We start from the raw sequence: 27,051 nt of genomic DNA on the forward strand, positions 1-27,051 counted from the left end.
TTATCACACTAAACCTGTAATAATTTACTCCAGACATGCTGTGTTTTTTAATGCTGGGAATCCAATGGAATATTATATTACAGACATTTAACTCACAGCATTATCGATCGGGCTGTTATGTAAATATGCTCTTAGACAGGCTAAATCCAATTGGATAGATTAAGTGGGGAAAGACTTGCATAAAAAGCAGAAATAGGACTGGGACACATCAAGCTGACATGATAAGAAGTCACAGCTCCTTTTGGGGGTTTGGTGGACGGCACGGATATCCCGCAAGCCCTCGGAGCAGAAGGGTGGCTGCCCCTTGCTTACCGGAGGCTGTGAGGCTACTTCGTTGACTCACTTTGCTGTGGTTGCGGCACTCCAGAAATGCACCTGATTAAGGTTCGATTTCCCAGCCCCAAGTTCACTAGCATCTGGGCCGCGACACAAAGCCCTATGGGAGGCCTTTATTTCAGTGCGATAGCATTGCCTGCCTCACCCCCCCCTCTTAGTCCCCCCTCCACAATAGACACTCAGACCTATACCATTACACACCCACCAGGTTATTACAGGAACTGATGATGCTGTAGTTACACCTTACATATGTTGTGTATTTTATATGCATGCTGAAGTTTGTAAACATTATTTGATTCATATAGTGAGTATTGGGCTGTTTTTTGGGGGGGGGGGGGGGGGGGGTCTGTGACATAACTAGTACAGTAAACTTCTCTGAAAATTTCTCCATTAAAGGGCTCTTATTATGACCATTTTCATTGTATTATTTTTACATATTTATTTTTATGCATAATTTTTATGCATATTTTTATTTTGGGGGTCTACAAACTAGATTTACATGCTTCAGTGTTCCAAAACACATTATTTTCTCATACCGTACATCTCTATTAACTATTTATAACTGAAAAATTCTGTTAGAGTTTTAAGCCCCACCCCCTATGGGCCCAGTGAGGTCTAATTGGTTAACATGTCTGAATGGTCAGCTTGCCCTACACCTTCTGCCTCTGTCTTGCAGTCTGCAGACAGATCCTCGCAAGAATGCAGCCAATAAGGATTGTGTTATGAGGTGACATCACCATGTAACAGAAGTAAGGCCTGGAATTCCAACAAGGTGTTTCAGGCAGATTAGAGAAGAGTAGTTTCTGTGGTGAGAGTTACTGCATTTGGCATGTAAGCATAAAGCTAAATAACACACTAAAGGAAAGAAAAAAACAGAAAAGTATAATATGGCCCCTTTAAAGAATGAAAGCCTCTAAAGGAAGACATTGTGGACAGAAAAGATCCTGATTCAGAAAGCTGAGGGATGGCGGTAGGAAGTCTGTGGACCAGTGGTGTCACACTGCAGCACAGACACAAGACTGCTGGAGAGGTTCATGGGCCTTTCCAACAGCGTCTACGCTGTAGTGCGATCTGTGGTGTCACACTGCAGCACAGACACAAGACTGCTGGAGAGGTTCATGGGCCTTTCCAACAGCGTCTACGCTGTAGTGCGATCTGTGGTGTCACACTGCAGCACAGACACAAGACTGCTGGAGAGGTTCATGGGCCTTTCCAACAGCGTCTACGCTGTAGTGCGATCTGTGGTGTCACACTGCAGCACAGACACAAGACTGCTGGAGGGGTTCATGGGCCTTTCCAACAGCGTCTACGCTGTAGTGCGATCTGTGGTGTCACACTGCAGCACAGACACAAGACTGCTGGGGGGGTTCATGGGCCTTTCCAACAGCGTCTACGCTGTAGTGCGATCTGTGGTGTCACACTGCAGCACAGACACAAGACTGCTGGGGGGGTTCATGGGCCTTTCCAACAGCGTCTACGCTGTAGTGCGATCTGTGGTGTCCACTGCAGCACAGACACAAGACTGCTGGGGGGGTTCATGGGCCTTTCCATCAGCGTCTACGCTGTAGTGCGATCTGTGGTGTCACACTGCAGCACAGACACAAGACTGCTGGGGGGGTTCATGGGCCTTTCCATCAGCGTCTACGCTGTAGTGCGATCTGTGGTGTCACACTGCAGCACAGACACAAGACTGCTGGGGGGGTTCATGGGCCTTTCCATCAGCGTCTACGCTGTAGTGCGATCTGTGGTGTCACACTGCAGCACAGACACAAGACTGCTGGGGGGGTTCATGGGCCTTTCCATCAGCGTCTACGCTGTAGTGCGATCTGTGGTGTCACACTGCAGCACAGACACAAGACTGCTGGAGGGGTTCATGGGCCTTTCCAACAGCGTCTACGCTGTAGTGCGATCTGTGGTGTCACACTGCAGCACAGACACAAGACTGCTGGAGGGGTTCATGGGCCTTTCCAACAGCGTCTACGCTGTAGTGCGATCTGTGGTGTCACACTGCAGCACAGACACAAGACTGCTGGAGGGGTTCATGGGCCTTTCCAACAGCGTCTACGCTGTAGTGCGATCTGTGGTGTCACACTGCAGCACAGACACAAGACTGCTGGAGGGGTTCATGGGCCTTTCCAACAGCGTCTACGCTGTAGTGCGATCTGTGGTTTTCAGCACATAAGTTGATAATTGTGGATATGCTACAAATAAGTGCCACAGCTCCCATAAAAGGAAAACGGATAAATAAACATGTTTTAAGACCCCCACCCCCCACCAAAAAGCAATAAAATACAGCACCAGCATTACATCAAATTGATAGCTACCATTTCTGGGTATCAGAGTTCTTCTTACTTCATAAACTCTAATAAATAAACTAAGTGTGAGAATTCTTTACGATGACTTTGGGTCATTAGCATGAGTTGGGGTGAACGTCTTGTAGAGGAAGCTGAGTGTTGAAACCAAGAGGCTGAGAAAACCGGAGACATTTAAACGAGGTCAAGACAGATACGGCCTTATCTAATGGCTATGCTGATGTAGACATGCCGGCTGTTCTGTCTCTCTACTCAAAGACAATACACTCAGATCATAAAAATCTGCAATGAAGTCAGAGGCACAAGGACCTTTTGTCTGTGCCATCGGAGGCCCAAAGAAATATGGGATTTGTTATTGTTGTCTCTCTAAAATTCAATATTTGTGATCTTTAACAAAAAATATATGTATATTTAAATACAGAACTTGTGTACACATATACATTCTGATGAGGAGCTGCTGAATTGGTTTATACTCGATCCCAGGGCCACAAGCTTGGCCAAGGTGACGACGAGAAAGCAGATGATACCTTCCCTAACCCTTCCACACCGAATTCTCCAAAGTCCAAAGGCACCTAGGGCCAAGAGCAGCATCACCAGCTTGAAGAGGAAGGAACGCCCCACCCTACTCATAGACAAAAATCTCACTCGGGTAACAGTTTGGCTAATAGGGGCAGGAATTCTCACCAGAGGTCCCCATAATTAACCATCATCCTGCTTATAGGTAGAGAAAATGGGAACACAAGGATTAAAGACTGGCTCTGCTGTGCTTTAGCTGAGCGGCAGTAAAGCAGAATTTCACATCAATGAATATCCAGGCACTTCGGCCTAAGGAAGGAGAGTCGCACACATGCAGCCTGTGAGGGTGGCTTTGTTGCCATAGGGAGAAGCGGCTCTTCACATGGAGCAGGAACGTGTTGCCCCAGTTTCGGTCAAGTGAAGGGTGTGACTGGAGGGGTAGAAAGTGTACCTTCACTCTAACGCAGGTACAGACATGCTGGTTGAAACATCACAAATGTATTATAGTCAGCTGACCCAACTCCCACCGACCGTTCCTCAAACCGGAGGTTGACATGGTGATGGTGAAGGACAACCAGGCTCTGTTGTTCTCCAGGAGATCGGAAGGGCAAGAGGGGTCAGGTCTGGGAGGGAGGAAGTAAGTGAGTGAGTGAGTGAGTGAGTGAGTGAGTGAGAGAGAGAGAGAAAGAAAGAAAGAAAGAGAGAGGGCGAGAGAGAGAGGGAGAGAGAGAAGGAGCCATACATCTGCTATCATTTTATGAGCACCCAGCTGCTCACTGCCACGTCAACAGCGAGGACGAGCCTGCGAGCAGTCAGGAGAGCCGGCAGGGGCTGTGCGTGTTAGAATGTCAGGGTGGGAGAGAGAAAAATCCCATAAACCCCCCCCAAAAAAAACACAGTGGAAAAAGAACCAGATCGCAAGCTGATTAACCTCACCAGAGTTAAACCGCACTGAACTCCCACTTTGCATCATGGCAGTTCATCTTCACGGACTAAAAAGTGATGTTTTCGCACAATAAGAGATACTGTACCATTCTTCCCAGTATTAACCCATAAATTGAGCACAGATTCCAGATTACATTTCTATTCTATATGAACATAATTTGAGATGATTCTCCTGGGATTCTTCAGACGTCTCCAAGTACATTAAACCCCCTTTGGTGGTCTGTCTGTCGAGGCCTGCCATTGGCCTTCACAGTTCACAGTCAGGTCACCTAAGAACGATGCGGTCATTCTGCTCCATGTGCAATCTTTCCCAGAATGCAACAATGCATATTTGCATCGTTAACAGGGAAAAAATATTTCTGGGGCAGCAATTGCACAATGGTGAGAATCAAAATCAGCACCGAAATGAGAACAGACCACAGGATTTAGGCAGAATTGCACAACCTACTCCCACCAGATTAGAACCGGCCATGGATCCCTATGACGTGTATCGGAAAGACACCTGCACTCATTGTACAATTCCAGCCTTAGAATGACAGGACGCATCTTTACACCGTTTACCACTTTGTCTCTGACCCGAGCAGGACCATCATACCAATGGCATTGTGGACAACAAATCACACTGCCTTTACATTTTGTGCTTCTGTGGTAAATTATCCTGTGAAATAATTGTATTATTAATAAATTTGGAAAGTTTTTGTCGTCGCTTATATTAAAGAAGCTTTTTCAGAAGTGGCGGCTGTACACTGCATGGGCAGTGATTCGTAAGGCGGCTTTGCGGCTCACCGTGTCTCTGTACGGTCACTTAACGCCATCTAGTGGCTGAACCCAAAATGCGCCGGAATTCTTGATACAACACAAACATCGTGTGAGCCAGTAAAGGCAGCCGTTACCAATCCTTGGTCACAGCAACGAGAAGAAAAATCTGGAATAAAATTCAACACCGTCTAATTGTTTCAGTTAATAGGAATATTAATATTTTATAGGTTTTAGCCAACTCAAAAAGAGTGACATTAAACTATTCCCACACTACAGGTGGCCCTTCATTCAGGCACACATCAAACCCAAAGCTGGAAAAGGAAAGGCAGCACACAAACGAACAGATATAGAATTTATTGTCAACCATAAGTAGGAAAATACATAGGTGTAAAGGACACAAGGCGACCTGTCATCAACATAAAACTAGTTCAAAGGTAATCAAGAGGACTGCTAAGGGTTCAACAGAAATGCCTTGTTTACCATTCTGCCTCTTTACAATTCCTAATAATGATTTAAAAACAGCTGCCGTTTTTTTATTAACATTCTTTTTAAAACTTTGTGCAAGTGTTTTGCTGGTATTCCATGAATGGTAAACAAGAGTTGGTCCAGTGCATTTACATAGAGACACAAAAATTTCCATCTTTGTTTTTTATATATACATATACATATATATACATATACATATAAATATACATATAAATATATATACATATACATATACATATATATATATACACACACACACACATACACATATATATATATATATATATATATATATATAATGCATGTACTTTGCCAGCTACAGATAGACAGTCCTTATCAAATAACTATCACTATGGAACGAACAGAGAAGGCTGGAGGGAGAAGTCAAATAGCAAAGCAGAAAAGCACTTCCTACTAAATCAGTGTTTTCCAACCTGGCCCTTGTGGGACCCACAGAAATCCACCTTTTTGCTCCATCCAAGCTCCCGGGAGGAAACACAGACTGCATAGCAGAGAGAGGGAGCTGAGAGGGAGCAAAAACGTGGACTGTCTGATAGGAAGCTGAGAGGGAGCAAAAACGTGGACTGTCTGATAGGAAGCTGAGAGGGAGCAAAAACGTGGACTGTCTGATAGGAAGCTGAGAGGGAGCAAAAACGTGGACTGTCTGATAGGAAGCTGAGAGGGAGCAAAAACGTGGACTGTCTGATAGGAAGCTGAGAGGGAGCAAAAACGTGGACTGTCTGATAGGAAGCTGAGAGGGAGCAAAAACGTGGACTGTCTGATAGGAAGCTGAGAGGGAGCAAAAACGTGGACTGTCTGATAGGAAGCTGAGAGGGAGCAAAAACGTGGACTGTCTGATAGGAAGCTGAGAGGGAGCAAAAACGTGGACTGTCTGGGGTCCCTGAGGATCAGGCAGGGAAACACTGTCCTAAACGAACCTTAACACAATGCTGGAAAGATGTCCACCAGAAAGTTGCTGTAAGAGCATTAAAATAATTTGAAGATCGGGTACAATTATTGCCAAGTATCTGTCTCCTGAATGTGTGAGAATGGGGAGGTTTCCAGTCTACTTTGAGGGGTTGGGGTCTGTTCTAATATTTCAGGTCAACAACAAACATTGACACAGTCAACTGACTTTAAAAAAAAAAAAAAAAAAAGCAAAACTACAAACCCATTGGTCACCTTGCTATTCCTAGAGGGGATACTGCTGCAATCCTTGAGACAAATGAGTGACCAGTCAGGGGAGAGGACTGCCTCTCACTCATCCTGAACTACAGTGGGTTAGGGGCGGGGCCAAAGCTCAACACCGAGACTCACGACACAGAGAGGGCAAATCAGCAAGGTGACATCACCCATGTCACTCTATCTGCTGCGTGCTGCTTGCCAAAGAGGTGGAGCTTCCTGCCAATCCGCTGGCCTGATGTGACTTTCCAAAGAACAGCTCAAGATACAGCTTAGAGATTCAAATTTGGCGACAATGCCCATCCTTTCCCATGTATTCTCTCTGAAGCTGCACTTTTAATGACAGCCTTTTTTTTTTTTTTTTTTTTTAAAGTGTCTTGAATCTCAGTTAGCAACCATATATATCCATTTTAACTTGCTAACGTTTTCATATACATATATTAAAAAAATATTTGGTTTAATAGTATGATTAAAAAAATGGGTAAAAAGGACAAAAAAAAAAACATCCAATCATAACACTAAATTCATATCTGCAACAACACAACCATTGTTTTTTTAAAAAGGAAACAGTACACCTTTTATTCACACTTTACAAAAGCTATCTCAATCTAATACAACACTACCAGCAATTCAAGGTTATTATAAATTGAACATTTTCTTTTCCAAACAAACCAAAAAAGGGGGAAAAAGGGGGGGGGGGGGGGGGGGGGAGTGCAGGAATGAGCAGATCATAGACAAGGATGGCATATTTAAACTTTCCCTTGTTTTAATCCCTTCTTCATTTGTAAAAAGCAATTAAAATATGAATTTTTACATGAAGAAAAAAAAAGTTTCTTAAAAAGGCGATCACATTTCTTACAGGCTAGCTGCATAATAGATTTGTCTTAAGTGCTTGCAAATCGGTTACCTTTGTTTAAAAACACAAACACTGACCCAGTTCCTCCATGTGATGTTAACTCTACGCTGAACAATGAATGTGTCTCATTTTGTTGGGCCAACTTGGGAGTCACCCGGGACCCTGGAGATGTGGATGAAACAATGCAGGGCTACGGAGGTCTGGCACATGGGAGGCGGCCAGGGCTGCACATTCAGACATGGTTTCCGTCTAATCCCCAGCACGGCTCAGGACGGTCAAAAGAACTAGATTCTGATCACCACATTGGCTTCATGTTATTATACATCAAATGGCACAAACATAAAGAGGCGGGGGGAACTTTATACAGATGAGAACAGTATGTGGATCCAAACTAAATCGGAGCCGACTCATTTGGCTTCAAAAAGCAACTACCTTTTCAGCTCTCTGAGCTGTTCTGATCGGTGCAAGAACACGGGGGGGTGGGGGGGGGAATCATTATCTCACAAGAGTATTAAACACCCAATGGACATGAAGGGCATGGCTGGGGTGGCAATAACAAAAAGGATCACAGAAGATCTTCAGGAAAAAAGGTGAAAAGAGAAGCTGTGCAGGTGTTTGCTGGCGGTGCAGGAAGTGCAAGGTGCCCTCGCCCCCCTCCCAGTCCAAACAAAGGACCAGCTCCACACCATAGGCTCCACACTGCGGGCGATGCCCTATCAACACCCACCCCAAAACTGACCATAGCAGAGCCCACAATGTGCCCACATACTGACACCTGGGGCTGGGGGCAGACAGATAGACCTTGGTCACACCGAGGGAGATCAGCATGGTCCAGGATTGAGGATGGTGCTTGTTCTTCTGGACCCAGAGACACTACGATAAGGGGGTGTACACTTTACTCAAAAAGACGAGATGGTGAAGCAGCGGAAAAAGGGATGTGCAGCCTGCTCCCCGAAATGGATTGGGGGATGGGATGTGGTCAGGTCGTCATTTGCACATCGATATTCAGGTGGAGTAGAGGGATGTGCAGCATGCTCCCCAAAATGGGTCGAGGTTTGGTATGCGGGTGGATTGACGTATGCAAATCAATATTCAGGTAGACATAAGGGATCTGGGGGGGGGGACGGGATGCGGTCAGACCATTGTGTGCACATCAGCGTTCGGGTGCACTAGAACTCTAAGGCCTAACAAGTTTTCAAAAACAAAAATTTTGATACGGGGGGGAGGGGGGGGGGATTAAAAATGATAGAGGACACAGACTCTAGAGTGCAAACACAGCGCCAGACAGACCTTCCACAGCTGCCCTTTTCATCTTTTGCGCAAGCTGCTTACTCAAATTCCTCTCATTCACAATAAATGGATAAAAACTTAGCCTTAATTTACAATACAATTATTTGTCCCCAAATCTGGTCCTAATGTATTTTAAGTACAAAATTGCCATAAACCAGGTTTTATACAATCATGTAAAGGCTAAATCCAAATGTAATATTTCATACAAACGTCCATGTGAAAAATCCCCTGGAGTGAAATGTGCACTTCATGGCCCATTCGGGATGGAGCTGAGGGGCTCACTTACGGCCTCCAAGACAATGCTACTGATTTGTGTGTGTGTGTGTGTGTGTGTGTATACACACATATATACACACACACATACACACGCTGCTGCCCATGTGAGAACCTGCCAAACCAAAATCAGAAGGATGACCAGCAGTGGATCCTCGCCCACCCTGGAGGGCAGTGCTGACGGATGCCCGTGATGTCAGGGCTCGGGTGCACGGAGCCACAGAGCAGTGCCGAGAGTGATGTTGCTTCAAGCTGCATCCTCCTTTTTGACCCAGCACAGGTGCTTTTGCGGCAATACACGCCCAGAAAGGACCCTGACTCCTCCGTGTGCTCCCCGCCAAAAAGCCACCATCTCCTATCACACTCTACACCACTGTCCTCCTCCATTTCAAAGTATGGGGGGTGGTCACTCAACCACGCATGGGCCAGCATGAGTTACAGCTGAATCAAGTGAATACTTAAACACCCAGGCCCCCAGAGAGGGGAACTGGAGGTGACAGCAGCAGAAGAGCTGGTTTCAGCACCAAAAGCACAAAGGCAAAGATGTGGCTTGTGCCCTCCTACACCGACAAGTCATCACATGAGCAAAAGGGGCGTGCAGGGGGACGGGGGGGCACACAATTACACTTCTGGTAAATAAAACACTCCCTCCATCTGTGAACCCCGGCAAACGGTGTAAGCGGGACTGTCAAAGCTTAACGGACCTGGACTGGGGGTGTTTTTAAAAAAGTGAAATGAACAACATTTAAAGAAATACGACAAACTCACTGCGTGGTCCATCAATGTATAACGAAAGGAACATGAATGTGGGGTGTGTATAGCAAGAGACTTGATTGACTTTAGATTCTTCAATTAAAATGAATACAAACAATTAAAGGAAAACACAAAAATGATACATACAAAAAACAAATCCCTGCTGGCCATACCTCACACCTCTTACTGTATGACTTGAATTTTAAAGATTGTGTTCTCTTCTTCGTTTGAGTTTTGAGGAGCGTGAGGGAGGTGGAGTGTCCCCGGAGGCTCGCGGGACTACCTGCGACCTGGCAGGTGAATTCCATTGATGGGCGGTGGGTAGGGCAGGACCAGCTCCAGTTGTGCATACAGGGAGAAGTGATCAGAAGGAATATGGGGGTGCGGGCAACCGGTAATATTGTTTTCAATGAGCCAGTGGGGATCGAGAGGCCCCAGGATGCCCAAGACGTTGAGGTGGGGCTTCGAATAGAAGATGTAATCAATCACGCCCTGCAAGGAAAACAAACATCAAGTTGCTAAGCAGACCCTTGATACTACTTTGCTGTTACAGGCGTACTCAAAATTTACGATAAAGGGTAGCGCCCGTTACCATTGACTGACTCACCTTGAAGTCGAAGGTGTAGTTGGTGTAAGGCATCAGGCCGTTCTCGTAGGCGCTCTTCAGCTTGAAGCCGTGTGTTATCCTAGTGCTGGATGTGCCATTCTTGCCATTGCTGTTGAAGTTGGTCAGGCTGTCACTGTAGCGCAGCTCCTTGAAGTCTTTGTGGGTACAGTCCACCCCACCGGTGCTCAGATACTCCACCACACCTGTGCCGGGTGGAGGTCAAAGTGGGTGAGGGCCCCTCAAAGGAGTATGGTGGGCTAAAGTAAACACTACTACGATGGCCATTTTTCAAGCTAAGGAATTTGATACTAAAAATCTGATACTAAGGAGCACACCAATCTACCACCACTATTAGGACCCCACAAAAAGAGAGTGATATTGTGAAAGGGCAGATGTACTCCACACAGGACTATCTGGGCCACACCAGCTGTTACAAGTCCCAAGGGTCAAAAGGTACAAGCTTGGTGCCAATGTGAGAAGCTCCCTTTGAAGAACTGCCTTTCTCCCCACGTCTCCATGAGCTCCACTGCTTACCCGAGTCTGGCAGCGAGTTGAGGTCAGCACACAGCACGAGCGGAATGGCATTGGCCTCCCCGGATGTCGAGGACAGCTTGAGGGTGCGAGTGGCCTTGTCCACAATGTTCTTCACCTCAGACATGAACATCATGGTCTGGACCAGCTTGACGTCCGAGTACTCCGGGTCCCAGTGCATGTGGGCGTTGGCCACCAAAAGGAGCTGCTTCTCCATTCCATGAAAAGACTTTCCAGCTGGAAGGGATGAGAAGGATCAACACTCCTCAGTAAGGTCTGCACCAATATCAGTACCAAGTCACTTAAATATATAATGCTTATATATAAAATTAAAAATAAAAAAAGATGTCGACCAATACTGAAAAGGCTTATTTGGCAGCATGGGGTTGGACTCACAGGACATCTCTATCATCTCCTTGCGCAGCTCTAAGAGCACGGCCACACCAATGTTGTCCTTCGTCATGACCCGGTTCAGCATGGCTTCTGAGCCCTCAGAGTTGGCCATGGCCAACTGGTTGAACTCCACCGTGTGCTTCTGGACGAGGCTGAACCTGAGGGGCACAGGGGTGAGGTGAGCCTGAGAAACACCAGGTTATCCAAGACAGGAACTCACTGGTTTGGTATTAAAGACATGATATAGCCTGAAATAATTGTTCCACCTCTAGTCAATCAACATCCCTAGTCAACAAGTCTCCAGACAAATACGACCCCAGAAAAGAAAACTCACTTGTCCGCCTTGAAGAATACTGCACAACCATCGACATGCTTCCGGTCTGATTCTGACATGGTTCTGGCTCGTGACTTGGGACTGAAGAACCCATCGTAACCCTGTTCCTTTAGCTCAACCAGGAAGTAGTTGTAGTACTGCTCTGTTTCCACTTCCTGTACATCAAAACAGGTGAATAAATGAGGCCCTGGCAAACACCATCAGCAAAATGTTCTTCGTTCATTGCAAATTCAACTTGTCTTTATGTTATATAATGATCACTTGTTGATGTAATCAAGTTCGAAAGAGCACCAAGAAAGATACACTATTATTTCCAAAAGTATTGGGACACCCCTCCAAATCATTTAAATTCTAGTGTTCCAGTCACTTCCATAGCCACAGGTGTATAAAAATCAAGCACCTAGGCATGCAGACTGCTTCTACAAACATTTGTGAAAGAATGGGTCGCTCTCATGAGCGCAGTGAATTCAAGCGTGGTACCGTGATAGTATGCCACCTGTGCAATAAGTCCACTTGTGAAATTTCACTACTAAATATTCCACGGTCAACTGTTAGTGTTATTATAACAAAGTGGAAGCAATGGGGAACAACAGCAACTCAGCCATAAAGTGGTAGGCCACGTAAAATCAGAGAGCGGGGACAACGCATGCTGAGGTACACAGTGTGCAGAGTCACAAGCTGTCTGCAGAATCAATAGCTACAGACCTCCAAACCTCAGGTGACCTTCAGATTAGTTCAAGAACACTGCGTAGAGAACTTCATGGAATGGGTTTCCATGGCCTAGCAGCTGCATCCAAGCCTTACATCACCATGTGCAATGCAGTAGTGTAAAGCACGCCACCACTGGACTGACGCTAGAGCAGTGGAGACATGTTCTCTGGAGTGACAAATCACGCTCCCCTGTCTGGCAATCTGATGGATGAGTCTGGGTTTGGCGGTTGCCAGGAGAACGGTACTTGCCTGACGGCATTGTGCCAAGTGTATAGTTTGGTGGAGGGGGGATTATGGTGTGGGGTTGGTTTTCAGAGGTTGCACTTGGCCCCTTACTTCTAGTGAAAGGAACTCTTAATGCTGCAGAATTCTAAGCCATTTTGGACAAATTCATGCTCCCAACTTTGTGCAAACAGTTTGGGGGGCCCTTCCTGTTCCAACATGACTGAGCACCAATGCCCAAACCAAGGTCCATAAAGACATGAATGAGTGAGTCTGGTGTGGAGGAACTTGACTGGCCTGCACAGGGCCCTGACCTCAACCCTATAGAACACCTTTGGGATGAATTAGAGCAGAGACTGCGAGCCAGGCCTTCTCGTCCAACGTCAGTGCCTGACCTCACACATGCTCTCCTGGAAGAATGGTCAAAAATTCCCATAAACACACTCCTAAACCTTGTGGACAGCCTTCCCAGAAGAGTTGAAGCTGTTATAGCTGCAAAGGGTGGGCCAGCTCCATATTAAAGCCTATATATTAAGAATGGGATGTCATTAAAGTTCATGTGTGTGTAAAGGCAGGTGTCCCAATACTTTTAGTATATTAGTGTAAGTTGATTACATAACCACCAGCAGTCCCTGGTCTGTCAGGGCCCTGCTCAGAAATAGGCCCACATGGAGAAGGTCAAAGGTCACATTACAGAAGAGTGGGGGGAAAACTGCCTTCCTACAGCCCTCATTTATCCCAGGTAACATATCAGAGATGCTGAGAAACCATCTGACTCAGCTGTTGATGAACACACAACACAGGTGATGGAAGAACTCCCAGCAAAGGGTGCTAATGGGCACTGTTGTCCAATGGCAGGTTTTGCCCGCCTCCCATAGCTCCCCATTGGGTTAAAACTGGTCACTAGCTTGATGTAACCGCCCCCCCCCCCCCCCACCACCACCACCCCCAGGCTTACCTGCAAGCTAATGATATCTGCACTGCAGCTCAGAATCTCCTGCATGATGGACTTCTTCCGATACTCCCAGTGGAGCGCCCAGGATGGGCAGTAGCCATACAGTTGTCGTGTGGCATACTTGTCACACAGCACGTTGTAACACATGACGGAAAACAGGGCTGTGGGTTTGAAGATGGGGCAAGTCACAAACAAAGCAGATTAACTGTCCAGAATGCTGTGCAGTTAACGCACTTTCAGGAAACAATGGGCATCAGTGTCAGAGTACCTTAATGTTGGCCAAAGAATGCTGGTACAGCCCCACAGTACTAGTGTATCTAGTAGACACTTTTATCCAAATGCATGTCCTTCCATAGCAGTGATTTAGGGAATTACTACTTTAAAAAGTAACAGTGGCAGAAAACCGTATTTCACACTACTGTGGTAAAACTTTGCAATTAATCTGTGATTCACATGCATGCCGAACCCAGGGACTATGATCCATTACACCACTAGAACTCTTGATCTTCAGGATATGGACCGAAATTTCTAATCCCCACTAACGGAGGCAGACTTCAGCATATGCAGAGGGCCAGTGAGAGAGGGAAAGGCTTCAGACCTGTAGGTCGTGTCCTGTCTGGCTCTTGAAGGGCAATCCAGGACCTGGATGGTGGCTGCTCTGTGGGGACTGGAGCGGGACACAGGGTAAGGGTTCCGAAAAGCTTTACCTACAGTATCACACACAATCCTGAAAAGGGTATAAAAATCAGCTTATGCTGCCCTCAAATTGTTTTTATCTTGTCTGATCTTTGATCCCTATGATTAATAAATACAGAGAGGGTAACTATGCAGTGATAAGCCAAACTACATAGAACATAATGAAATCCTACTTTATGTTCAGACTCCTGCAGACCCCAGTGGGTCAGCAGGTCATTGATGGACACGAAGCAGGGACTCACTGCGTTTGACGGTGCCAGCGAGATTGTCCAGAAGGTAGCTGAGCAGCCGTCGAGTCCCATCAGGTTCCTGATACAGGTTCAAGATTTCTTGTGTGAGTGGGTTCCCTGTAGGAAGAGTGCTGTAAGGGTCACTGCTGGCCAGCAGGATGCTCCAGCCGGTTGCCATGGCAACTGCCTCCAGAACAGAAAGCGTACTCACCTTTCAACCCCAGTGTTTGTAACTGAAACAGTTTTCCCAGCTCGAAAGGCAGAACCCGCAACTGGTTGTTATTTAAAAGCAGTTCCCTGAGGAGCAAGGGAGGGGTAAGAGATTATGGTTCTACAGAGGAGTCGGACCCCGACCAAAACAGAATTGCGAGAGCCAATCCAATCCAATGGACATCAAAGTTGGAAAATCCTTGGTGACGGGACTGCTACGATAGGCTATCAAACAGTAGGGTGACAAGGGGCTGGTTTTCCGAACAATTTCACTCAGCCAAGGAATCCCAATTATCTACACTTATCTGTCAATTTACATGTCCTCCCCCCACAAAAAAAGCCACCCGAAATGCAAGGCCAGTACACAAGAGTATTAAAAAAAAAAAACTAAGACAAAGTTTTTTTTTTTCCAGTGCTATTGTAAGACGTCTGACAGCTGTCATAATGTTAGAGAACAGAGAATAAACAGAGGTGACTGTTTTCAATTAGGGGTGGTGGTGACAGACTGGATAAGATGTCAAGGAAGAATACCTTTAACTGTAATGAAAAGGAGGGGGGGGGACCGAGGATCTGTCACATACAGACCAAAGCCATGCTGTTTTGGGAATGGTGAGCTGACATACCATTAAAACACAGAACAGATTTGGTTGGTCCAAGGAAGGACCTGAGAGGGACCCCGGAGTCCCTACCTGAGAGAAACCATGTTGCCAAGCTCTGCCGGCAGGCTCCTGATCTTGTTGGATGACAGGTCCAGATACACCAGGTTGTGCAGTTTGGCAATGTCGGGGGGGATGCGCGACAGGGAGTTGTCGCTAAGGTACAGGGCGGTGAGGTGAGTCAGGCTCCATAGCGTTGAGCTGAGACTCTTCACTTTACCTGCAGGGTAGCCAGACAGGGACTCGTCACTGCCACACGCACCAGCACAGAGCAGCTGTTGCCTGTGGCAGAGTACAAAGGTGTCAAATACTACCTAGGGTGACATGCATGAGTAATACTACTTATGACAAATATTTACACCACTTGCCCAAACTTTTCTCAAATAACAAAAGTTACACTTCTTATAAATTTGCTACATATTCTGTTAAATACAGGTGGAACTCAGTACCACAATTGCCTTTATTGGTGCACAACTTCAAGGAGTATGTGTGTATGAAACTATGTCTAGCATGTGAGACCTTAGTATATCGCAGGAACAAAACCAGAAGCTCCGCCCTCACCGCTGATCTCAAGTTCCGCCCAGTAAGATTTCTTCCCATTGGCCGCCTCCTCACTTGACATTATTGTGTACATCCGCCTCGGGTCTGGCGGGTCATATTTCTCTTTGGGCATTCCTGTTATTCTGTAAAAGATAAAGATAAGGGGGTTATGTATAAGCACACAACCACTCCCACTCACACACACACACACACACACACACACACACACACACACACACACTCTGTAATAGAACATTTAAAACAGATGTGGACTACCTATCCACGAACATAAGCCTCATTAAAGTTTTGGAAGACAAAGTAATATTCTAGGCAGCACAAGATAAAAGACAGGTGTAACCTGGGTGGGATGCCAGTCCATTACACAGCAAATTCATGCATAAAAACACATAACCATATAATATAGGCAACTTGAACAATAACTGCAATGATTCTGGGAAGAAGCTGAAGTCCCCATAGGAAAGGTGACAAGGAGATCATACAAACTCAGTCAAACACACAGAGCTGAGACTCAAACCCCAAAACCATGGAGGGTCAGAAGTGGGTTATTTAATTAGTAACTTCATTACACATGGCGCTCCTATAGTGATGGTGAAAGGCAAGAAAACATAATTTATATATTGGACAAGCAAACTAGGATCCCCTTGCCCATGTACTAAATTCGGACTGTTTTTAATACAAGATACTGAATGATAATTAGAACATCACATTAAGTCTTAAAAAGCCTTTACAAAGGGGATTAAAATGCACTTTTTAATTAGAACAGTTGTCAAAGAGCTGCAGAAATTGGGAAGTTGTGCCTCCGCAAGGCAGAGGGGATACGGCCTGTGCATGCACACCGAACCAGTGGGCGTCCGTTTCATGTTACTCCCGTGCTGCATGGCGGGATACCAAACCACAAGTCATGCTCGGAGAGATGCACAGAATCCATCTCCCCCTACTCTGCTCCTTGGACAAAGCAGATGCCTTCCCAGACAAATCTCAGCACGGCAGCCAAACCAGGCCACATCCTTCTCCAATTTGCACGGCTACTATTGACCGTCCGTCTGCAATACAATCCTGCAGATAATGCAAGGAAACTGGAGGAACAAATTGCCCGCCCATCCACACACACACAGACACTTAATGGAGGGCTTACTCTGAACGTCTGTCGGATCACATATACATAACAGGAATTACTAAGAGACAAAGAAACACACATGCAAATGAGAAGAACTTCACAAAGGTGCTCATGTAATCTGCCAGGGAAACAGCCTGAGCTTCATGGTCAGGAGGGAACAAAAATAATCAGTCTCAGAGCTGTGGTCATTCAGGGTGCTATGGCTGGGTATTGGAAAGCTTCAAGTCCATCACCTCAAACTTAAAACACCAAGCACAGCTTTAATAGGGAGACAGCAAGAAAAGCTTAAAAAAAATTTTTTAAATCTCTGAATACGCACATTAGCAAAAACAAGCTGTGTGGGGGGGAAAAAAATATATATTCCTGAAGAAAAACACAGCGCTAAAATTACTCAGATCCAATAAACTGAGTAGGCTTCACCAAGAAGCAGCTGTCCCTTGGACAGAAAAAATGAATAGTCAACTGTGGGAAATATTAACACTGGTATCACAACCAGCTTGACAACAGTACGTTAACCTCACCTTTACATACTGCATTGTGATTCAGCCGTAGAAACCATGCTAGCAATGGGACACGCAAGATCGCACCATATGCATAGACGGGCCCGACTGCACGGCTGCCAGCTGGCATGGAGGAGGGCACAAAATTAAATCACCACGCTGCTTAACTTGATTTTCTGTGCTATGTTTACAGTTTGGGTGTGCAGGGAGGAGGGAGATGAAACATAAATTGGGAAGAAGAAAAAAAGAATCACCACCAAGATGAAGCCATTTAAGAACCATCGGGACCACCGCAGAATAAATTATTAAGCTGCAATTTATGGAGCATAGTAAACCCCCCATCCACGTCGCCCTACCCCAAAACCCATTGACCCACACTTGGCATTTGAGAGTCACAGATGAGTGGGGATGGCGAGGGATATTTATCACGCTGTTCTCAGTCTCACTTAGCTCATGTCCAGATTCAAGCATGTGAGGAACACTGAAATGAGCACCTGGTCTACTCTGACAAGGAAGCCGTGTTTGACTCATCTCAAAGCATGCAGTCTTAAAAGCTGCTCAGCTCTTCTGGATTCCCATGAGAATCCAGGCTTGCGTGTTTGAGGCATGAGGCCAGCCTCATGTCACTTTTCTGTGCCAAATAAAATCAGGTGCTAAAAAGTAGAAAGACAGTCAATCTAAGACACTTCAAAAATGCTGTGACCCTTAGTTTGAGGGATATAAAGGCATCGAACATTCTTGAATACTTGACATTCAAGAGATTAAATCTACATGCAAGTACAATAAGCAGTTGCTACAAATGACAGTGTATTCCCTAATATTGTCCACACAAGCCTGAGAGACAGCTCACAGTTCAGTCAGACATAATAAGTGGCCACGTCTGTGCATTACATACCCAGCAGTGCTGCCACCAAACACTCAAAACCATCAATCCACATCCAGCGAAAGAATGCTCAGTGTACAGCTGTCACTGTGTCAGGAGCTCATAACAGCATCACCAGGCAGCCCTCAACCACATCACTGTGTGTGTGTGTGTGTGTGTGTGTGTGTGTGTGTGTGTGAGTGTGAGAGAGAGAGAGAAAGAGAGAGAGATGCTTAAATTCAGTTCCTAGTGTCTAAGCAGCCAATTAGAAGCAAAGCCTAGAGAGGCACTGTCTTTGGGTGTCATGCACCAGAAAGCACTACCCAAAAAAAAAAAAAAAAAACAGGGTCTTCGGCATCTGTCATGAATGTGTTCAGAAGTTACCCAGATTAGGGTCTCCTCACAGATGCCTGTTATTCAGCACCACCAGGTGAGACATATATTGAAGAGTGGGGAGAACACCAACAGGCAGGCATGTGCTTTTAATGCTGTTAAAACAGAAGACAACTTAATAGCAAAGACTAAACCAAGGCAGCTCAACAGCATTTGCAATGTCTGTGAATTGGTACAAACACTGCACACTCAGCGAACAGCTTAAACAACTGGAACACAGCAGGTTTAGCAAACTTCTGAATCTGAGCAGGTTGGAATGACCCCAGGGCACAGAGGACTGTTTGATTACAGGAGGTCAACAGGGAGAAAGTCTCCTTGACAGGAGTTTGGGGACTGAGAATACAAATATGAAGTGATTTAAGCAATGAACCAGGCAAAAAGAAGTATTTATGACAAAGAACAAGTCAGATACAGAATACACATCTATTTACCAGTTTAATGGGAGTATCACCATTTGTATTCCCCACAATTACGGAACCTGATCTACTGGTAAAGGTGGGAGAGAAAAGAGACAATAAATGTGGTGAACTTATTATGGTTCGCCCCCTTGAGATCCAGCTAAAAGTGGGGGGCAAATTCTATCGCCACATATAAACGTTACAACTAGGTTCACTAAGGGAGGTGCCACCTGAAACTAGTAGTCTTGTGCAGAGGTCGACCGACATGGGTTTTTCAATGGCTGATACCGATATTTAGGAGTCAGGGTCAGCCGATGGCCGATATATATGCTGCCAATTTTTTTTGCCCGAAAATTGAACGTTTTCCCCTCTATTTGTATGGTAAAATATCACACTAATAACAAACGATACACAAATAAAAATAGCAGCATCAGAATTCCAAACTCTGTCAGAATCAATGATCCTTAATGTTACCTGTAAGCGACAGTTGGTTGAAGGCTCATTATCATTACCCCAGTTCCCGACAGCGTAATTTGCGTACTCTTTATAAAGCACTTGCGTTTTCTTTCAAAGCAACATTTCATAGCAAACTAATTAAATAAATAGGTTTTTGAAAGATCAGAATTTAAGCCTTACCGTTTTCTCCCAGGACTCTTCCAAAACTTCTGGCTGGGGTCCTGCACAAGGCAGCATGGGTCACGTGTTCCACAGCAACAATAACACTGGGCTGCCCGCAGACGTGCCTGTCTGTAAATCGGCGAACTACACTCGGATATCGGCCGATGCGAAACATGTTATAATCGGCCTGCCGATATATTGGTAGACCTCTAGTCTTGTGTCCTCAAAAAAGGCAGGTGGTGCTCATAACCTTTGTTATATGTCCACTATACCAAAGGCACTCCTAAAATTTAGAAGGAAGGAACTGATATCAGGTAAGTGTGAAAGAAGGAAGAAAGAACTGAAGGAAAGTTTGTTACAGGTCAGAGCCACTGGAATTTACTGTGTTTTGCCTGTACCAGCTTTGCTCTCCAAACCATACTGTATCATTACAATTACTGTGCTTTTTATACCATTTCCATCACTCAGCCAAGACCAACAACTGCATCACCCACTGTCTGGTACGCCTGCTTCATCAATCATTATTAGGGGTGTTCACGAATTGGTACTAACCTCGGTTTTGGGTTCATGAATCGGCAGTGCAATATTAGTACAGCAGGATAAACAGAATTTATAATTCCATTTTCTTCTTAATAAATAATATTTAATAACATTAAAACTACAAACACAATTAAGAACAGCTGTATATCAAAGGCAATGGATATGTCAAAATATCTAAATAATATTTGCACATTGTAAAAATATGTAAAATAAATTTTAAATTCAAAATTATATCATAATAATTTTAATGAACTAAATCCCATGTTCTCTACTACCAAGTATGGTCACATTTCTATAGTTATAAACGTCCCTAAAAACCAAAAAATATATATTTTTTAAACCTAGAATAAATGTTCTGGCAAAAGCACATTAAATGCCACATGGAGAGCTGTGGCTCTTTGAGTCTTGCTCCGGTCGTATACACACTCGAAAGTCGTCATCTCAAATGAGTTAGCATGCTGAATGCATTTCCAATAACATACAGAAGTTTGGTAGAACGGAGCCGGCAGTCTTCAGCTTAACTACTACTCTCTTTCCAGTGTTGGTGTGATTTATTGGGAAACCAAAACGTTCACAAACCGCAAATTATCACTGACACTGTACATAACAAGCATTAGAAGTAACCAAGTCGCAACTACATTTAGCATAATGTTTTACACATTGAACATCTACTTGCGAATTCAAGTTCCACCCATCACAAATTCATTAATTTCAGAATGTATCAAACAGAATATGATGTACCAAATGATACATGATGAATGTGTGTACCATTACAGCCTCAATTATCATGGGTGTAATCTCATCCTTTGGACTTTTCTTTTACTTCTGTGTAATGGTCATCATTTACTTTTGTTGTTTGCAGTGTATATTATATGTTTTGACCATTTCCCCACTACTTAGACCTGTACATGATATTCGCTTTGCACTGGAACTTTCCCACATACGTGTATATATTTGTTGATTGTCCATCTGTTTATCCAAACCCACACCCATTACAAAACAAACAAGCACCAAGACAAACATACAAAGCAATGGTATGACAGAACTGAGCAGCATACTGAAATAGAAAAGCAGCCAGACTGCTGAAAGAGAGGCGTGTGTGTGTGAGTATTCCGAGGGGTGAACACACCCTACTGCTGGTACTCCACTTTGGAGGGGTGGGGGGTGAGACTGAATAGAGGTGAATGGGAACAAGGATGAATTATACAACAGCAACAACCAGAACACATACACAAAGTTGCTTTAAAAAGCTGTGAAACAGATGAGCATGAGACAAGGTTGGATAGGTTCCAGCAGAGGGTCAACAGTAAAGCAATTAAACAGAGCCATCTAAAGGAACATGCAGATGCTGGTTCTCTACAGAGCCCAAGGAGGTGTACAGAGTCCCAATTGGCAGTCTCTGCAAGTCCTTAGTGCGCTGTCATTCTGATTTTAAAGCACTCATTAGGAAGACATTAAACCCCATCCTGAGGGGGGAAAAAAACCTGGTTTGGATATATTTTTTTTAACAGACCATCCACTCTTCTGTCCTTGAAGCCGTATTGAAGTTTCCTTGCTGAGAACGTGTGCTGCATTAACCTCTTAAAATGTGTGCTGCTATTCAGATATAATGTATAGTAAATTGATTCTAAAGCAGAGAGAATCCAAGAGCAAAATGTTGATGTAATGCTTATGTTACAAGTGTTCAGACCAAAAGGGCCAACACGCTCAAGAGAAAAAAATACATATATTTTTCATAACAAACCCTTCCCAAATTCAACAGCACATGTACATACGCTCGCTTGCCCGCGCATACACACACACTTACTTTCACATGTAATTTCTCTGTACGTAGTTTTTCAATTCTGTTAATGATATATGAATACTGCAATGATAAAATTTTACCAGGGTCTACAAGAAGCTAGCCCTACACAAGAGCTATATTATACCTTTCCTAAAAAAAATTATCAAACATTTTCCTGCTAACTTTTCCAGACCTTTACATTTATAACTGGAGGGTTGCTGTTGTGAGCCAGTTGCTAACAGTGATAGTCAGACATTTGAAGGCCAAACTGGTCATCGTTTTTTAGTCCCAGTGAAGTCCTATAGCTTTATTTCCCAAGAACATCTGAAAACAGACCAGCTCTGGCAAAAATACCCACAACTTTAACAGTAAGCTATGCAATCGGTTTGGACAGGAGCATCAGTGGGAAATGTCATCACTCAGATTTCACTTCGCCAACATTACACAAACACGCATGCACACCGCTGCCACCACACTTCACCAGGGCATGAAGCAGCCTTCACCTGTGATCACATGGAGGAACATCATCTGGCTAAAAAACAAACATTTTTTTTATAAAGCATGCCATATTTGCATTTCCCTCAATCCGCTCTCTCTCCTCCACAAGCTCCAGTAATTTTCCAGTCTGTCTGCTTGACCTTTGATGAATTGTACACAGACTGTTCCCTCCATTACCTTGGAGCAAATTTAAGCGCATGCTGTGTTATTAGGTAAAAATCCAAAAATAGGGGAATTAGCAAAACGTGAAGAGTAACATTAGCCAGTTATGTAAAGACGGTGGGAGGAAGAGGACTAAGTGCCACCAAGTCTGTCTTTCAGGCAGTAGGAGTAGCTGCATACAGTCAAAGGCAGAAAAGAAAACCCACATTTAAATAATGATCATGTAAACAACCAACCCAAACAGTAATTCTGTCCAACCAGCTTCCTCATGGAACAGAATAGCAAGGAAGAAGCAAACATCTCAGGTACAGCACACGCTGGGGGTTTGTCTATAGAGCAGTCGGCTCCAGCCCTTGGGAGCTGGAGTTCCCTAGAGTTTAGGAGTTGTTATAGTCAGCACCAGATCAGCACTGGAACCACCAGATGAGGCGGCTCACTCTCCAAAATTAATACAACTGTGGTAAGATGTGGACAGCATGTAGCCTGAGGACTTGCAGCAGGACACCGTGAGCACATATAGCTAGGTGGGAAGGATGGAGACATTTGGAAAGAGATTAGACTGCCAAGGATGTAACAGTAATGCCCAAACTGCAACATACTTTCAGAGTCTTCACTAGCTAAGCATGAGAACAGCCAGGATGCCATTTATACTCGAGTGAAACCTATATATTTATGCCTTCTGTGCTGACAGGCAGATTTTAGTTCTACAAGCTGCAAAATGTACACAAACACAGGTAAGACCATGTGCACCCATTTCCAGGAGATGAGTTACTGTGCAAATGTGCATCACGCCAAAAAAACATGCAAAAATAACCAATGAAGAGTACAACTAACCACCCTGTCAAACACACTTTCCACTGTCCCACTACACACAAAACAGTAGAGGCTGTGCCTGCCCTGGCACCAATCCATGAAACACCCTCTAAAGATTTTTGAGCGCTCTTAAGATTCCTTATTGCATGGGTGTTCATCACCACCCATTGTTCAAAATAGAAGGATGCATCCTGATTAGCTATCAACACGAACATTTAGAGGAAATAGATAAAATTAAAGCTGGGCAGAAGCTAAGTTTATTAATTGCTTGGACATGTGTGACCTAATCACTTAAGGTCCTTCCCAACATGAAGAAGGAACTGTACAAGCACTCTCGCCCACCATTACCTGTGTTTTTAAGAGTCCCATAGCATAGATATCATTAACAAATATAATACCTACACTCAAGAATGCAATTATAATGTTTCTATAGGGTGAAGACTAAAATTCATTATTCTTCAACTTGTTCTTCCTGATATTTATGGTAGGAATTAGCCCAGGACATCACGTATTGTCACTAGTAATAAAATGAGAATTTAATTGTCTTTTACACACAACATGGATCAAACTGCCAGATGCAAGATTGATTCAATTCCCAGTAAAAGTTTTACCATAATTTTTTTAACTGTTGTGCATTGTTTATCGCCAAGCATTCATGGGGAAACTCCAAAACGGGAAGGTCAGGAGGGAGTCTCTTTTAAAGTATATATTGCAACAAAGATGCAGTTTTAAAGCGGGCCTCCAGGAACAGTCCATGTCCATTTTAGCTGAGAAAAATACCTCAAAGAAGTTACCTAAATGCGTGTCCCAATTAGAGGACGTTTTTCCATTATAATGAGCTCCAGGTCATTACAACTTTGAAAGCCCTGACTGAAAAACTGTTCTCCACGTTACCGCAGCCGCTTCAGATTTCAGCATTCGGCTCTGCTATCGACTGCATGCATCCGCGCCATTCTATAAAATTAAAGCAGATTACGAGACATTTCCAGCTGCAATAGCAGCACTTCCTAATGGAGCAGTGGAATCAAATCTGAAAACTTTTTTTGACAATTAGGATTATGTGCACTGGATTAAGGAACAATAAAACATTTACAGTTATATTCTATTCACCATAAACTCCCACTGCATGAAGCTTTTTTTCTGAGGTAAATAAATTACAGATTACTACTTCCATTTATGGTACATGCCACAAGACCTTTACATGCACTGCCAAGTAAAAGCTTAATTAACTACCTCGTTAATATTTAACTGGCACTTCTCAGTGAGCACTTCGTAAATCCGTGCAAAAAAAAAAAAGGCATGAAAAGAAAAAAAAAAAAACAAATTCAGAAGAATAAACAGAGGCATAAATGAACCCTGTAGGAAATACCAGGCACAGACAGGACAGATGGCCCATGCAAGGCTGGCCCATAAATGTAGAGTAGGCAAAATGAGGGTCTCTGAGCTTTCAATTTCAGAGTTCAAAAGTGTGGACATTAATAAGACTAATATAAATGCACTTCTAGCCAAGTGATCAGCAGCTTCTGGAAGGGAGACTCGAGCTAAATAAAAAGCATATATGCATTTCATTGAAATGATTTACCATGTTACTATTAAAAAAAAAAAGAATAAAAAATCGATAAGGGACAATGTTGACAGTAGCACCAGAGTCACAGAGAGCAGCAGTTTAAGCAGCACCAGGTGTTCATGGGTAGAAGAGGTCATCACGGCCTTTACCCACTGCCGCTTCTTGGCAGGAATACACAGGCCTTTCGCAACCCCCCCCCCCCCCCCCCCGGGTTTTCTGACAGGGCTCTCCACTACCCAGCTGGGACCTCCAATCCACCTGGGACATATGTGCTCTCCGGACAGAGGCCAGTCCCTAGACCACACAACCAGCCTCTGCCCTGTGATGTGGGTACTCTAAGCCTTAGAAAGAACAAAATGAGGGACAGGTTCACCAGAGGAAAAGCATTTAGCCCATGAAAGGACTGTAAAATTCTGGTTATTATAATTCATTATTTTATTTAGTTGGCGCCACAGCCCCAGTAACCATCATCATTTAAAGCCATACACTGAGTATACAAGAGCATTTTGATTACTGTAACCACAAGACATAAATGTATATGGCAGTTACGACAAACATTCTGCATCTCCTATGTAAAAAAACATCCCGGGTAATCAGCACCCCTTCCCTTACTATGAACCAAAGAGACAAAAACATTCAGTTTTTGCAGCATCTCTATATAACAGGCGCCTGGAAATGAAACCCCGATCGTGGGGTAAATCTGAGGTCGGGTCTCTTCTGAGTGACAACCTCGGTCTCGATTTGGATGGTACGCAGAGTAAGCTCGTTATGTAAACACTCAGCAGGTCGGGTCGTGCTGGGCCAAACATTCAGCCAACGAAGGCAAACCCGTAACCCGTGTTCATTACGGCACTCACCTTACCGATTCATCCGATATACACAACCCGTCCATATAGCGAGGTAACGGTGCAATCGGGGCTACGGCATCCGCGCCTAACACAGACCTACCCGGGAAACAAGTGCGTGCAGCAGAGGGGTTCTGTATCATTGGAGCACCCGCCTGTCAGTCACCGCGGCCCCCCATGCCCCCTTTTCCTCGGGCACGATAACGGGACGGCGAAACATCCTCAGCGAGAGCCAGGCCTCTAAAGAGAGGCGACGGGGACACGGGGGCGCGCATCAAAACAAACAAACAAACAAACGCGGTTAGGTGTCTGTCAACAGCACGTACGTACACACTCCGGCGCCCAATTGTTTCGTTTATCCCAAAACTAAAGCACCTAGTGGAAGACAAGTCTCCCAAGTAAGAAAAGCGCTCCTTGGGTCTGCACAACGTAAAGTGAGCCGCCGAGGGGGCTCAACCCGCCAGGACGAAGCGTCCCCCACCCCGGTCAACAGCGACAACGACGCATCGTTACCCAGCTAAAGCGTTGTACCATTCACTCCGGCCATGGCTCTATGTCTACGGAGATGGTGCCGAGGAGTAGTTTACCACTGAGTTGGCGAAGAAGCCGAGTTCCCGGACAGACAGACTTGTTTGTTTTTCCTGGATCGGCAGCAGTCCATCTCAACGGTTATCAGACCGATGCGCGAGGGTCGGCCACGCGAAGGACTCCGTTAGGCATTTCGTCAGTCGTCGGCAAGACTCCTTCTTTTTCGGGGCTTTCTTTTCCTCCCAGAGTCAGCTACAAACCTCGTCAGGAACCAGGTATCCCTCGTAAGGACAATGCAATTTCCGCGGAACAGCTAACTGGCGCTGTTAAACAGCTAGACCAAGCCACTAACTCCGTCCCCTTCACATACGGAAAACAACACAAAGGCAGGAACCCGTAAACGTGCGCGCCCCCTTTCCTGGCGTGTCCGCGCCCGCATCCCGTTCGGTCCAAGGCGTCTACTCACCTGCAAACGCATTCCAGAATCCGCAGAGGCGAGTGGACGAGCGGCGCCCGCTTCCCTTTGTCTCACGGACGGTGAGCGCGCATCATGGCGGCTGTGGCCAGGGCGCGCTCTCGGCTACACGATAACGGCGCTCGATGCCATTGGCTA

The 27,051-nt window shown here is 44.9% G+C and overlaps 1 protein-coding gene across 4 annotated transcripts; it reads right to left on the reverse strand.

Moving 5' to 3' along the window:
* Nucleotides 1-5,207: 5,207 nt before the first annotated feature.
* Nucleotides 5,208-27,031, reverse strand: LOC111855474 (CCR4-NOT transcription complex subunit 6). 4 transcript variants are annotated; one of them, XM_023834507.2, is made up of 12 exons: nt 26,905-27,031; nt 15,815-15,936; nt 15,287-15,473; nt 14,599-14,684; nt 14,400-14,504; nt 14,060-14,128; nt 13,465-13,622; nt 11,574-11,728; nt 11,243-11,397; nt 10,850-11,083; nt 10,316-10,518; nt 5,208-10,200 (listed from the first exon to the last, which is right to left on the reverse strand). In XM_023834507.2, exons 2-12 carry the CDS (start codon nt 15,924-15,926, stop codon nt 9,988-9,990), a joined length of 1,677 nt encoding a protein of 558 aa, XP_023690275.1. In that variant the 5' UTR covers nt 15,927-15,936; nt 26,905-27,031; the 3' UTR covers nt 5,208-9,987. The 4 variants fall into 4 exon arrangements, with proteins under 4 accessions (XP_023690275.1, XP_023690274.1, XP_023690276.1 ...); XM_023834506.2 differs by lacking the exon at nt 26,905-27,031 and adding an exon at nt 26,498-26,856; XM_023834508.2 differs by lacking the exon at nt 26,905-27,031 and adding an exon at nt 26,014-26,437.
* Nucleotides 27,032-27,051: the final 20 nt, after the last annotated feature.

This window comes from Paramormyrops kingsleyae, chromosome 10, assembly GCF_048594095.1.
Source record: "Paramormyrops kingsleyae isolate MSU_618 chromosome 10, PKINGS_0.4, whole genome shotgun sequence".
Lineage (NCBI taxonomy): Eukaryota > Metazoa > Chordata > Actinopteri > Osteoglossiformes > Mormyridae > Paramormyrops > Paramormyrops kingsleyae.

Excerpts from the sequence above, each read along its gene's own strand:
- LOC111855474 (XM_023834507.2), bottom strand. The coding sequence starts at position 15,926 with ATGCCCAAAGAGAAATATGACCCGCCAGACCCGAGGCGGATGTACACA. Across the intron at positions 14,505-14,598 it reads ACAAACACTGGGGTTGAAAG|GGAACCCACTCACACAAGAA; the intron begins GTGAGTACGCTT and ends CTCTTCCTACAG. Across the intron at positions 11,729-13,464 it reads CAGATATCATTAGCTTGCAG|GAAGTGGAAACAGAGCAGTA; the intron begins GTAAGCCTGGGG and ends TTTGATGTACAG.